Below are 14,506 nucleotides of genomic sequence, written 5' to 3'. Positions count from 1 at the left end.
AAAAAAAAAAAAAAAAAAAAGAAAAGAAGAGAAAAAAGACAGAAAAGAAAAGAAAAAAAACTGCCCATACCCACCACATAACCCACTTACAAGGGTCTGAAAACAGAAGAGGCCTAGTGAATGTTTGGAGGCTGTGGTCGGCATTCCCCCAGAATGCAATGCTGCTTGCCCTTTAACTTTTAAAAATTAGCCTATTCTTACTTTCCTTTTTTTCAGATTAATGAAGAAAGGGGGGCCTTCTCCTTCTTCTCACATCGTTGGGCTATGATGTCACGAAAGACACAGTCTTGTAAAACCCACACCCAGGGCCAAGGGAGATGCCGGGGCCTCGCAGCCCCCTGGTGAGTCTGTAAGAGGAGCCTGCAGTGGTTGGTTGGCCGGGGGTGGGGGCTGGATATGACCACGATGAGTCAGGCCTGGCTGGGCTGGGTGTCATCATCCCCCTGTATTCCAGGGGTGAGTTAGAGCTTAAACAAAACATCACCTGACAATGCCCGAAAGAAGTGTATTCTGCACAAAAAGCATTTCCTGGCCAGGAGCAGTGGCTCACACCTGTAATCCCAGCATTTTGGGAGGCCAAGGCGGGTGGATCACCTAAGGTCAGGAGTTCGAGACCAGCCTGGCTAACATGGTGAAACCCCCATCTCTACTAAAAATACAAAAATTAGCTAGACGTGGTGGTGGGCGCCCGTAGTCCCAGCTACTACGGGGGCTGAGACAGGAGAATCACTTGAACCCAGGAGGCGGGGGTTGCAGTGAGCCAAGATTGCGCCACTGCACTCCAGCCTGGGTGACAAGAGCAAAACTCCATCTCAAAAAAAAAAAAAGCATTTCTTTACACTCTTACACTCTTGGCTGTGCAGCTGACTTTCCTAACATGGCAACTGGTATTCAAACTTACAGACATCCCGGGAGCTGGCATCGGGACAGAATGAAGGCAGCAAGGACTAGGGGGCGGGTGGGGATGAGTAGTAATGTCCTTCACAGGTGCTGGGGTGCCTTTTCAGGGAGGGCAGCCTCCATGACAGAACCCTTCTGGAAGATGGTCTGTGCCCAGCTCCCAGTGTGACACTCAGCTGCTCGCTCAACTTTTCTGAGCCTCTTTCTCTCTCATGAAACAGGGAGTTGGGCTAGAAAATTTCTCTCCAGCTCTGAAAATACTGTCTAAACGAAGCAGAAGAGGGGCAGGCTTGAAGGCCTTGTCCTTTGGGCTGTGTGGGTGTGAGGCTCTGGGGAGCCATCAGTGGCCCTGGGCAAGGTGGTCCCCCCCCCCGTGCATGCTCAACCCAAGTCCTGGGGTTGGACTCTGAAGCCAGGAAAAGTCCAGTCTGCAGACCCTCAGTTCTTCCCTCCCCGTTCCCACCCTCTGGTTCTCTCCTGCAAACAGAAGAAGGCCTGAGGCCTCCGCTGGACCAACTACTCACACCGTGTCTTCTGTAGCCCCCAGGCTGCTGGGCCAGGTCAGGGCTGGCAAGGAAGAGGGAAACTGTGTCATCCTGGCACCACACCAGCCTTGGGCCTAGGGTCTTATTCATGGCAGACCCGGAGGTATCCCTGAGTGTGCAAAGGTTATGGGTTTGAAAGCCTAGAGAAAAAGGACAAGGCGGACTCCAGGCCCAGAGGCTCTGGGATGAACCAGGGAGGGGACCCAAGGCCTGACTATGTGAGCAACGCCAGTGCTTCTGGGTGGAGAGGGAGCCTCAGCTCAGCTCCCCACCCTGGCAGAGCTGCCTGCTGCCTTCTCAGCTGCTGCTGCAGAAACAAATGACGGCACTGATGAAGAATAAGAGAAAATAAAAATGAGCACAGAGCAGAAAGGGGCCTTGGAACAAGGACGGGATTTTCTCTCGGGGTGCGGTTTCTGCTGAGCAGCTAGGTGACGGTAGAGGTTTGGAATGTGGCCGGACAGCGGGTGGGGTGGGCTGGGCTCGGGGGCTGGCCAAAGACAAGAGGCAAGGACATTGGCTAAGGGACCCAAAGCCCAGGGCCACCAACAGCTCAGCCAGAACAGAGCCCCGGGATGGCAGGCAGAGCCAGGGCCTCCACCCAACACCAGCACACTGGCCCTAAAGGCCTCTGGTGTTGAGAGGTCCTGGGAAGCGAGAGAGAGTTGAGAGAACAAGGGAGACCAGGGGAGATGGGGGAGGGCAGGGAGGGGAGGGCGTGGTAAAGTGTCCTCATCTGTAAAATGGGGCTGTTGTGAGAGCACAGCCTGCCTGATCACAACTGAGGCATGAGGCAAGGGACGGTGCCTCTCTGAGCCTCTGTCTCCTTATCTGTTAAATGGGTTCATGATCTCTACCTCCAAGGGAGGTGCTGGGAGAATCAGATGGGTAAGTGTGTGGGAAGTGCTTGGCACGGGGCTCTGCAAGTGGAAGCAAGTATTACCCACTGGGTGCTGAGGAAGCTCAATCCTGGTGACCACCTCATGCCCAGTCCCAGCCCTGGGCTGGCCCCCAATAAATATTTGCAGACTGGGTCAGTTGCAGGAGCTGCTGTGGAGAGCCCCTCCCGCACTGCTGCCCCTCTCCTGGGAGCACAGGTCTCCACTCAGACCACAAAGTGGAGGGTGTAGGTGAGCTGGTGGCCATTGTCCCAGGCGTACAGCACCCGTTCCTTGGGGTTGTAGTCGATCTGGGTGGTGTAGGCGTGCTCGTTGAGGAAGGGCAGCTGGGGGTGTGCGTCGGTGCCCGTGTGCGTGTCGAAAGCATAGGCGACCTGGCCTTCCTGCTGGTTGTATGTGTCCACGGCATACAGGATGCCACACACCAGGAAGCAGTTCCCATAGGAGTTCCGCCGCAGCCGTGTCTTCCACGTGGTCTCCCGGTGCACCGAGAGATCGCCAGGGTCCAAGCGGCTCAGGACGATCACCTCGGGCTGGGCCTCATCGCGGTCGTCCACGGCGGGGTAGATGACCCACAGGCCACTTTCATCCACGGCAAAGTCGATGTCCGAGTGGCCGCGCCACTTCCAGGGTGTGGTGTCCTCGTATACCACGTCGGGCAGCAGCGCCCAGGAGGCCACGAAGCGCTGACGCAGGTCATACTTGATGATGTTCTTGGTGAAGGCGCGGTTGTAGTAGAAGGCGCCCTGGTACACCACGTGGCCTGTGCCAATCCAGTTGTAGGGCAGCTTGTACATGTTACTCCAGCGGCCTGCAGGCGGAGGGCGACGGTCACCCCAGACCTCCCGAACAACCCCAGCCCGCCCACATCCCCTGAGAACACTAAGGGCTCTCAGTGGCCCAGTAAGCAACTGATGCCAAGCATATGCAATGTGCCTGGAGCTGGGATGACATCTTACTATGGCACGAGCGTCTCCCGAAGGAGGTCTATTGTCATCCCATCTGCTTAAGAAGAAACAGGCTCAGAGGATCAAGGTCACCCAGCTCTGGAATGACACAGCTAGGATTTAGACACAGGGTGACATTAGCCCCATTCTTTGTCTCCAGGCCTTCGTCCCTGCTGTTCCTCTGTTAGGACTGCCGTGCCCCAGGCTGTCTGCTTGAGGAATGCCTGCCCATCGTTCAGAGCCCCAGGCCAATGTCACCTCCTCCAGGAAGCCTTCACTGACCTCCCTACCCTGAGTGAGGGGCCTCTCCTCCAGCCTCCCATAACCCCTTGTCTTTTTTCCCCCCAGGACACATCTGTAGCAGCCAGACATAAGCCTTCATCTTGATTCTTATCACTGGCTTCTTCCACCAGCCTGTGAGCTGCTTGAGCAGAAAGCCAGCCAATTTTGAGCTAGCAGAGGAAGGATTTTAGTTGTTCTAGGCCTTTATTTTTCATTTTTTAGTTGTTCCAGGCCTTTATTTTTCTTTTTTCTTTTTTTTTTTTTTTTTTGAGAGAGTCTCTCTCTGTCACCCAGGCTGGAGTGCAGTGGTGCGATCTCGGCTCACTGCAACCTCTGCCTCCTAGGTTCCAACGATTCTCCTGCCTTAGCCTCCCAAGTAGCTGGGATTACAGGCACCTGCCACCACACCCAGCTAATTTTTTTTTTTTTTTTTTAATGTTGTAGTAGAGACGGGGTTTCACCATGTTGGCCAGGCTGGTTTTGAACTCCTGACCTCAAGTGATCCACCTGCCTCGGGCTCCCAAAGTGCTAGGATCATGGGTGTGAGCTACTGTGCCCGGCCTTTAGTTGTGACTGCATAGCTCTCGGGGTTAAGTCCAAACTCCTTCATCTGGCTCACCAGGCCTGCCCCAGCTTACTCAGTCACCATCCCTCCCCACCCCAGGCCATCACGTTTCCTGTCATTGCCAGGCCTCTGCATGTGCTGAGCCTTCTGCCTGGAACACCCTTCCCTCTTCCTTCCGCATTGCTTACTCCTACTCTTCTTCCAGGGCCCAGCTCAGCATCACCTTCACGGGGAAGTCTTCCCTGATCTTTAGGCTGGGTTCCCATAGCCCCTTCGGCGCTCCCTCTAATGCTGTACTGAAATTGTCTCTTTAAGCCTTTGCCTCCCCCACCAGAGTGTGCATTTCTGAAGGGCAGGCTAGATCTAAATGACCCCTTTCCCGCATCATGCCCCAGATCTGATAACCAGAATTCTGCCCTTCCCTGTGCTGTCAGCTCCGTCCTGACCCCTGCCCAGACCTGCAGCTCCTCTAAGGCCAGAGGCCCTGCTCACCTATAAAACAGGTGATAACCCCGCCTCCTGGAGGTATGTAGCAACCATGAGCTGATACACGGGGTGGGGCGAGATCAGCACAGGGCAAGCACTCAACAAATGGAAACTCAGTATTGGCCCCTTGACGGTAAGTCACGCTTGCAAAAGCAGGACCGTGTCCCTCTTGTTTGCTGCTGCATTCTGGTTCCTGGCAGGGTGCTAGCGCACAGGGGTGCCATGGGGTCTGTCTGGGCCTCCAGCCCAGTGCCCTCAGCCCAGATCCCCCTCCTTGGGGTGGCTAACAATCTGGAGCTCAACCAGGCTATACCATAGAAACCCACAAGGCAAGGAAAGCCAAGTCTCCATGAGGACCCCTCCCCAGGCGGTCCATACCCGGCCCCCTCTCCACCTCCGGGGTCCCTGACCTTGCTTGAAGTTTTCCAGGTTGCGGAACTCCACCAGGCTGTTTCCATAGTAGTAGTTGGTGACATAGATCCTGTCGTCTCGGGCCGCAGGGTCTTTCATCCAGGCTCCCTCATGGCGCCCATAGCTGTGGTGCCTCACGGGGGGGTCCACAGCCCGGAGGGTGCCCTCACAGCTCGCCTCTCTGCCTGTGGGAGGAGGGCAGGCAGCATTGGTACACAGATTCCCAAAGCCCCCAGCCAGAGCCACAGGCTGGCAATGTTATCTGGGTCTAACTTAAATCTCTCCTGATATTTTGTTTATGGCCTTCTTTCCCCTTTCCTCATCATCAAAGCAATGCCTGATCATTACCAAAAACATACAACATTCAGAAAAGGAGAATGGAGGCCAGGTGCAGTCGCTCATGCCTGTAATCCTAGCACTTCGGGAGGCCAAGGCAGGTGGATCACCTGAGGTCAGGAGTTCAAGACCAGCCTGGGCAACATGGTGAAACCCATCTCTACTAAAAATACAAAAATTAGCTGGGTGTGGTAGGCGGCACCTGTAATCCCAGCTACTCAGGAGGCTGAGACAGGAGAATCCATTGAACCCAGGAGGCGGAGATTGCAGTGAGTGGAGATCACGCCACTGCACTCCGGCCTGGGTGACAAGAGTGAAACTCTGTCTCAAAAAAAAAAAGAGAATGGAGAAAGTAAAAATCTTCAAAGTTATATTATTCATCATATGTGGAACCTAAAATAGTCAAACTCGGCCAGGCACAGTGACTCACACCTGTAATCTCAGCAATTTGGAGGCTGAGGTGGGAGCATCACTTGAGCTCAAGACTTGAAGACCAGCCTGGGCAACATAGCAAGACCTTTTCTCTACAAAAAAAAATTTTTTTTTTAAATTAGGTGAGCATGGTGGTGTGTACCTGTAGTCCCAGCTACTGGGGAGGCTGAGGTGGGAGGATTGCTTGAGCCTGGGATGTTGAGGCTGCAGTGAGCTGTGATCACACCACTGCACTCCAGCCTAGGCAACAGAGCAAGACACTGCCTCAAAAAAAAAAAAAAAAAAAATTAAAATTGGCCAGGCACAGTGGCTCACGCCTGTAATTCCAGCACTTTGGGAGGCTGAGGTGTGTGGATCACAAGGTCAGGAGTTTGAGACAAACCTGGCCAATATGGTGAAACCCCCTCTCTACTAAAAATGAAAAAATTAGCTGGGTGTGGTGGTGGGCACCTGTAATCCCAGCTACTCGGGAGGCTGAGGCAGGAGTATCACTTGAACCTGAGAGGTGGAGGTTGCAGTGAGCCAAGATCACGGGATTGCACTCCAGCCTGGGCAACAGAGTGAGATTCCATCTCAAAAATAAATAAATAAATAAAAATAAACATTAAAAATTAAAAAAAATAAAAAGTCAAACTCATAAAAGCAGAGAGTAGAATAGTGGTTACTAATGGATGGCGGGATTGAGGAGATGTTGCTTAAAGCATTCAAAGTTTCATTTAGACAACAGGAATAAGTTCAACATATTGTATACTTGAATATTGCTAAGAGAGCAGATTTTAAGTGTTCTTGCCACAAAAAAAAGATAAGTAATGTGAAGTAATATATATGCTAATTAGCTTGATTTAGCCATTTCACAGTGTGTACACATATCAAAGCATTATGTTGTACATTATAAATACATACATTAAAAAAATTGTTCTTTCTGCAGTATGCCAAACAAATGAATACATACAATTTTTGTCAATAAAAAAATAACTTTTTTTCTTTTTTGGTTTTTCTTTTTTATTTTACTTTTTTAAAAATAAAATTTACACTCTTATAAAATAAAATAAAATAAAACTAAAAACTGCCATTATCCAAAGAAAATTTTTTTTCTGTTCTTTTATTCTCTTTTTAAAAATTTTATTTCACAGATCACTTGAGGTCAGGAGTTCAGGACCAGCCTGGTCAATATGGCGAAACACTGTCTCTACTAAAAATAGAAAAATTAGCCAGGCATGGTGGTGTGTGCCTGAAGTCCCATCTGCTCGGGAGGCTAAGGCAGGAAAATCTCTTGAACTCAGGAGGCAGAGGTTGCAGTGAGCAGAGATCACGCTACTGCACTCCAGCCTGGACGACAGAGTCAGACTCTGTCTCAAAAAAACCCCCCAAAAAACAAAACAACAACAATAATAATAATATTTTATTTCAATAGTTTTTGGGGAACAGGTGGTTTTTGGTTACATGGGTGAGTTCCTTAATGGTGATCTCTGAGATTTTAATGTATCCGTCACCTGAGCAGTATATACACTGTAGCCAGTATGTAGTCTTTTATCCCTTACCCCCTCCCACCCTTCTCCCATGCAAAGCAAAATTTAAGCATGTGGCATTTCCTTCCTTTTCTTTTTTCTTTGCATGTACAGTCATGCAGACATACTTTAAAAAACTGAGTATACAGTTTTATGTATCCTGTTTTTAGCCTCCGTTAAGCAATTTCTCTCATCATTAAATAGCCTTTTAATGATGTGATTTCAAGGTCTGCCAGGCCGGTGGACAGCTGTGCCCTGAATTTATCTGACCAGTCCTCCCCATGTCAGCCATTCGGGTTATTTCCAGTTTTCTGACATTAGAAATGATGCCATGATGCAACTACTTAAGCTGCAGCTGTTGTTCTCACTGCTGGTGGATCCTTCAGGAAAAATTCCTAGAAGTGGAATGACCTTGGACCAAAGCAGGACAGGGTTTGAAGGACTGTCACCACAGAGAGCCAAGATCCCTTCGGAAGGATGGGATCAATGACTTAACGAGGAAGATTTCCACCATGAGACACAAAGCAAAACTACACATGCTGACATCAAAACAGGGCCAACGATTGGACACAGGAAATAAAGAAATAAAAATAGTTGCTGGATTTAATGATGGCATTCTAGGTGACATTTTAAGAATAATTTGTTGAAAATACTACCTGGGCTGGGTGTGGTGGCTCATACCTGTAATTCCAGCACTTTGGGAGGCTGAGATGGGAGGATCACCTGATGTCAGGAGTTAGAGGCCAGCCTGGTCAACATAGTGAAACCCTGTCTCTGCTGAAAATACAAAAATTAGCCAGGTGTGGTGGCAGGCATCTGTAATCCCAGCTACTCGGGAGGCTGAGGCAGGAGAATTGTTTGAACCCGGGGGATGGAGGTTGCAATGAGCCAAGATCTCACCATTGCACTGCAGCCTGGGTGACAGAGTGAGAATCTGTCTCAAAAAGAAAAAAAAAAAGCTCTGCCTCCCGGGCTGGAGTGCAGTGACACAATCTCAGCTCACTGCAACCTCTGCCTCCTGGGTTCAAGCGAGTCTCCTGCCTCAGCCTCCCAAGTAGCTGGGATTACAGGCACCCGCCACTACACCTGGCTAATTTTTTAATTTTTAGTAGAGAAGGGTTTTTTTCCATGTTGGCCAGGCTGGTCTTGAACTCCTGACCTCAGGTGATTCGTCCGCCTTGGCCTCCCAAAGTGCTGGTATTAGAGGAGTGAGCCACCGTGCCCAGCTGTAAAAAGCATTTCTTACCTTGAGGGCTTCACAGAAACAGGCTGTGGGCTGGATTTGGGCACAGGCTACATACAATGTGCTGACCCCTGTGAGGCTCACTCACCTTGGCTGGAGACTTCTGGACCTGAAGGTGGCTCGGTGGGCAGGAGACTGGTGGTGGGGGATGGGGTGGTCGTAGTGGTGGTGGTGGTGGTGGCAGGGACTGAGGTGGGGGTGCCAGGAGCCAGGTCCACTCCCTCTGAAGACCTGGGCTCAGCCTCATCCTGCTCTGCGGAGTTGGACCTGCCCTCTACCTTGGGCGGCAGTTGCTCCAGCCAGGAAGTGCCCTGGAGGGCGTTGTCTGCAGAGAGAAGACCCCATGCTCACATCCCAGCACCACCTGCTGCCATGTGGGTCTCCCTCAGGTCTGCTGGTCCCCCATCTCAGGGGCCCCAGGGAGTGGAGGGGGGGCCTCCTCAGGGCCTCCCTACACCTCAAGTGGTCGAAAGGTCTCAAAGTGGGAGGCAGGGAGGACTTCACAGTCACGGCTCTAAACCCAGCCAGGTGGCCTCAGCCAAGTCCCCCTGCCTTCCTGGGCCACCTCTGTGAACTGAGAGTCATGAGCCCACCATGCTGGACTGTGGTGGTGACTACAGAAAAATGTACAGAAACATTTGCACAGATTCCAGCAAATATGAGGTACCAAAAAGGAGATCTCTTTCCTTCCTATGCATCAAGCACTTTGTACCAGTTCTGTCATTTGCTAGATTCAATTCTAGAGAGAAGCTCTTGTTCCCATTTTACAGGCCTTCTCCTTTTACTCTGCTATGGAAAATGCAGCTGCTGCCAGAATCAAATGTGACGGCATGAACGAAAGTGCTTAGAGGGTTGGATCCAGTGGCTGGTGCCTGTAATCCCAGCACTTTGGGAGGCTGAGGCAGGCAGATCGCTTGAGCCCAGGAGTTCAAGACCAGCCTGGCCAACATGGCAAAACCCTGTCTCTACTAAAAAATAGAAAAAATTAGCCAGGTGTGGTGATGGGCGCCTGTAGTCCCAGTTATTAGGGAGGTTGAGAAGGGAAGATCACTTGAGCCTAGGAGGTCAAGGCTTTAGTGAGTCATGATCGTGCCACTACACTCCAACCTGGGTGACAGAGTGAGACCCTGTCTCAAAAGAAAAAAGGAAGGAAGGAAGGAAGGAAGAAAGGAAGGAAGGGAGAAAGGAAGGAAGGAAGGGAAGGAAGGGTTTAGGGAAATGCTTTTGTGACACCAGCTGGGTACGGCTGGCTCACTCCTGTAATCCCAGCACTGTGGGAGGCCGAGGTGGGCAGATCACCTTAGACCAGGAGTTCGAGACCAGCTTCGCCAACATGACGAAACCCAGTCTCTACTAAAAATACAAAAATTAGTCGGGCATGGTGGCACGTGCCTGTAATCCCAGCTACTTGGGAGGCTGAGGCAAGATAATTGCTTAAATCTGGGAGGCGGAGGGTTCAGTGAGCTGAGATTGCACCATTGCACTCCAGTCTAGGTGACAAGAGTGAAATTCCATCTCAAAAAAAAAAAAAAAATTGTGACACCAGGGAGACAAAGGAATGCTGCTGTTACTACTATGATGGTCTGGTGCCCAGGGGACCGCCTAGTCAGCTTCGGGAGGGGCTCAGAGACCCCTTGACTTGAGGGCAATAACCTGACTTCTTTTTTTCTACATTTTGGGCTTCCTCTTTGCACAGGCTCTGCTGTGGGCAGCCTGGGCCCTGGTGGGGATGGGGGTCATCCCCCTGGTTGAGGAGGACCACAGGGAGGCCTGGCCTCAGCAGCCTGCCAGGACAGGGCGCCTGTTCCCACAGGCCTTGCTGGCAGAGTCAGATGCCTGCAGCTGTTCTTAGGCAGTGTCCCAGCCAGGGGTCAGAGGCTCTGTGCCATGTCCAGACCAAGCTGGCAGGGCTTGGGCCAGCAGCTGGGACCAGGGGGAAGAGGCCCCTGAGTCCTGAGAGGCCAGGAAACAAGAAGGCTCTCAAAGGAGCCTGGTCCCTGACTGTTTCACCTCCGTGCGCCCCTTGCACATGGGCTGGAAGGAGGGCTTTGCAGGAGGAGGAGGTGGTCAGCAGGACCCAGGAAGGGGAGGAGCAGGTTTGGGACACCCCTCTGGGACATCAGAAGAGAGCAGCCATCTGGGGAGGGTCTTAGTGGGGGAATCAGGAACCACAACCGGTAGAGATGGATCAGAAATTTGGGGTATCTTGAAACTTGTGTCTCTTGTTTGCCAATTACTTTGTCACCTTTCTCTGTGATCCAGCAGAGAGCTGCAGGAAAAATACAAGAGTCTGCGGGCTCTTCCTTGGGGATATAAGAAGAGGGAGGAGCTGGACAGGAAATGAGAGATGCCCCCAAAGCCCTTGTCACTTCTCAGGAGCCCGGTATTCTCCTGCCCCCCACTGTGGCAGCTGCCTGGTCATAGGTATTTTTTTCTCACTAGACTATGATATCTGTGGGGACAGAGACTGTGTCTCTACCATTCCCTGTCACCTGGTCAGAGTGGACCTTCAGCACATCTTCAAATGCACAAAGAAAAGTCCAGCAAAGGTGAAGACAGCTGTAAATACTGGAAAGCCACCGAGTGGCCCTGCAGGTTGGTTTTGCTATTTCATCCCAGTGACCCCCTGAGTGGGGTGCTATCCCCATACGTGGATGAGCAGAGGGCACTCAACAGGTAATCAATGGGTGTAACTGAATCTGGGGTGGTCCGACTGCAGAGAAGATGAGGGGATTCCTAGGAGGCATCCATCCCCGACTCCCCAGGGTCCCCATTCCCCTCCTACTCACCTGCCACCGCCTCGGTCACCTCCTGCTTGCCCGCCTTGTAGTAGGTGAAGCCCCGGATCACAGCCTGCTGCTGGGCCAGGGCACGGGGCTTGGCTGTGGGCTGGAGGAACCTGCCCTTGCTGCTCTCCTTCCTCAGCTTCTCCACCTGCAGCAGCTTCTCCTTGGGAGGTTTTGGGAGGCCTCTGTCTGCAAAGCTCTTCTGCACACTGCCATACTTGCTGATGTCCTTGCCTTTTCCTCCAGCTGTGTCCTGGAAGGGAAGAGAAGTCTCAGACTTGAAGGATAGTAGAAGAAATGTTATGGGGAGTCCTGGGGGCTCAGAACGTGGGGGCTGCAGGTGGCCGTGTTGCCCCAGGCCCTATGTCCCAAGCGCTCATGAAGTCACAGCTTTCCTTTACCCCACCATGGTGGCTACATCCATGACTGGTTTGCCTCAGTTTCCTCACCTGGCTCTTTAGTTCCCTTGCAGGCTTGAAGTCCAACCTGATAGGTTAGATTCCTGTCCCACTTCCAACTCCTGTCCACTCCCCCTGGGGGGCAGGCCAGAAGGACCAGCTCCCCGGAAGGCAGCCTCCTCTACCTGCTCACCTTCCAAGTCTTGTCTCTCTTCCTCAGTGGTCTTAGTACGTGGGCAGGGGAGAGGTTCTTAGGCACCTAGGCAAGGTGACCAACTCATTCCTAGTTTTAGCACTAAAAGTGCTGCATCCTGGAAAAACCCTCAGTCCCAGGCAAACTGGGACAGGGTTGGTCACCCAACCTCTAGGATATGCCATTTCTAACGTTTTGTGCTTTGTTATTTTCACTTCCTATTTAAATGCCTCTGATGCTGGCTTGGCACAAGAACACAGGGCCTGTGACATCACTCATTGTTAGGCAGAAACTCCAGCAGATACGGCAAGTACAGTAGCCGGGTCCCTTCTGCACCATTGCCAAAACACGCTTCATTCTCGCCTGTGGAATTGGCACGGGAATGAGCAGGAAGCCAGCTGGGGGCCAAGGCACAGGCTTCCTAGCCGCTTTATCGGCATCTAGGCGGTCCCAGTTGCAGACACAAATGGCCCCATTATCACAGTGTCAGCAAAGGAGACCGAGATGTGGAGAGGAAGAGAGGAAGAGGGTGGGCTTGGCAGTCACGCAGACCTAGCTGCCAGTCCCAGCTCCGCCACCGCCTCTCCATGTGACCTCTCTCCGTGCCTCATCTGCCAAATGGGCAGTGTCACCCCCCCTCCCAGGTGACGATGGGATTCACTGACAATGTCTGTGAGAAAGTCAAGTTTTAAAGTAGGAATTTCACAAATGTCAGCTCTCTTCTTCAGTCACTCACCGAAACACAAGGCCAGTGTGAATAATGGTTTGGCTTGTGTCTTGCCCAAGAGTGACTGGCCAGAGAAGCCCGAAAGGGGTTGAATCCAGTCTGCGCTCCATTCGCCAAGCCACATACCCAGCAAAGACTGGAGCCTCTGTGCAACTGGCTCACCCAAAAGTAGTTGTTCTTTCTAATCGATCTGCTCAGAGGGAGAACCAGCTTTGCAGTTCATCTGCCTACAGAGAGGATGTTTATCACATTTGCACGCAGGTTATCTGTCACGGGTGACTCTGCCTAGTGACAGAACCAGTGCCTCTGCTCACTGTGTGCTCTGAGCTTGGAGGTGGAGTACCTGGGTGCACTGGAGTTCTCTACCCCAGGGTGGGTTAGATGAATGGGTATCAGTCTGCAGGGGTCCCTGAGGCATTGCCCATCTCCCTCTGAGCAGGCTCAACCCAGCCAAGGGCCCAGCCACAGCAGGGGAGGCTAGAAGCGGTTTTGCTGCAGCCAACCTGGTCTCTGAGGGCTAGGCAGGGGGCACCGCCTCCACAAGCTTGTCCCCACTAGTTTCAAACTTGGGAATGAGAAGGTTGCCAAACACCTGGCTTAGGGACCAGCCCCCTTGGCAGGATCCCCAGGCCTATCCCCATTCCCTGTGCTGACTGTGTTTGCTGTACAGCAGGGACCCCCTGCACCTCACCCTGCCAGGGACTCTCTAGCTGTGCCAGCCCTCAACCCCATCTTACAACCCCAAACCCCCACCGAGCTGGCCCTCAGGGCCAACGTCCCGGCACACTGAGCTCCCAAGCTCAGCCAGCTCCCGCCCTGTGATCAGAGCTGGGGCCTCACCTGGGCCTTGCTACCAGTGCCCGTGGCAGGGGTGGCGGGGGCAGCGGCGGCATCCTTCTGCAGCAGCTGGAGGCCCAGGCGGGACAGCTCCTTCTTGATGCTCAGCATGATGGCGGAGTGATTCTCATAGTGCCTCAACTGCTCGCTGAGGTGGCGCATGCTCTCCTTCACCACCTCGTTCTCCCGGCTCAGGTTGGCCTTGATGCTCTGTGGAGGGGGCAGGATTGGAGGTCTTTCCTGGGCCAGCTTCCTCTGAACCCCCAGCCTGGAGGGACACCCCAGCTTCGGTCATTAGGCTTTGCTGTCCAGTCCCCTGAATGGGCTGAGGGCGGACCCAGCAAGCATGAGCAGGAAAAATAGGCGCCAAGAGACCCTATATTTATGAACTTTTTGAATTTAAAAAAGTGAAGGAATAAAAAAATACGTGTGCATGGTACTAAATTTACAAGATATAAATGGCTATAAAAATGTCACCCTCCCACCTTTATTTCTCAGTGCCGACAGTTATTATAGGTTCCTTGTGTATCCTTCTAAAGAGAGTCTGTGTATTCAGAGGAACACATGTATACATACACACATATTTTTACCACTTTGCTTTTTTACTGAACAGCCTATTTTGGGAACTGATGCATATCTGCATATATTGTGCTCTGTTCCTTCTCATGGCCACACAGTATGCCATTGCTTGAGAGGCCACAATTTATTTACCCAGTACCTTATTTTTTCTTTTTCTTTTCTTTTCTTCTCTTTTCTTCTCCTTCCTTCCTTCCTTCCTTCCTTCCTTCCTTCCTTCCTTCCTTCCTTCCTTTCTTTTTGTAGCTGGGACTACAGGCACCCACCACATGCCCAGCTATTTTTTTTTATTTTTAATAGAGACAAGGTTTCATCATGTTGGCCAGGCTGGTCTTGAACTCCTGGCCTGAAGTGATCTGCCTGCCTTGGCCTCCTAAAGTGCTGGGATTACAGGTGTGAGCCACTGCACCTGGCCACCCAGTCCCTTATTGATGG

At 52.0% G+C, this 14,506-nt stretch overlaps 1 protein-coding gene across 1 annotated transcript in view; it reads right to left on the bottom strand.

The window, feature by feature from the left end:
* Window positions 1-71: 71 nt before the first annotated feature.
* The window catches only part of OLFML2A (olfactomedin-like 2A), a 26,234-nt gene continuing 11,799 nt past the window's right edge, over window positions 72-14,506 (bottom strand). The window contains exons 3-7 of the mRNA XM_011988676.1: window positions 13,499-13,705; window positions 11,344-11,593; window positions 8,643-8,879; window positions 5,035-5,220; window positions 72-3,155 (exon numbers count right to left, since the gene is read on the bottom strand). Coding sequence (XP_011844066.1) covers window positions 2,551-3,155; window positions 5,035-5,220; window positions 8,643-8,879; window positions 11,344-11,593; window positions 13,499-13,705 — 1,485 coding nt within the window. The 3' untranslated portion in view covers window positions 72-2,550. The remainder of the gene's footprint in view (window positions 3,156-5,034; window positions 5,221-8,642; window positions 8,880-11,343; window positions 11,594-13,498; window positions 13,706-14,506) is intronic.

This window comes from Mandrillus leucophaeus, unplaced genomic scaffold, assembly GCF_000951045.1.
Source record: "Mandrillus leucophaeus isolate KB7577 unplaced genomic scaffold, Mleu.le_1.0 Scaffold335, whole genome shotgun sequence".
Lineage (NCBI taxonomy): Eukaryota > Metazoa > Chordata > Mammalia > Primates > Cercopithecidae > Mandrillus > Mandrillus leucophaeus.
This window is presented reverse-complemented; position numbering and strand designations above follow the sequence as displayed.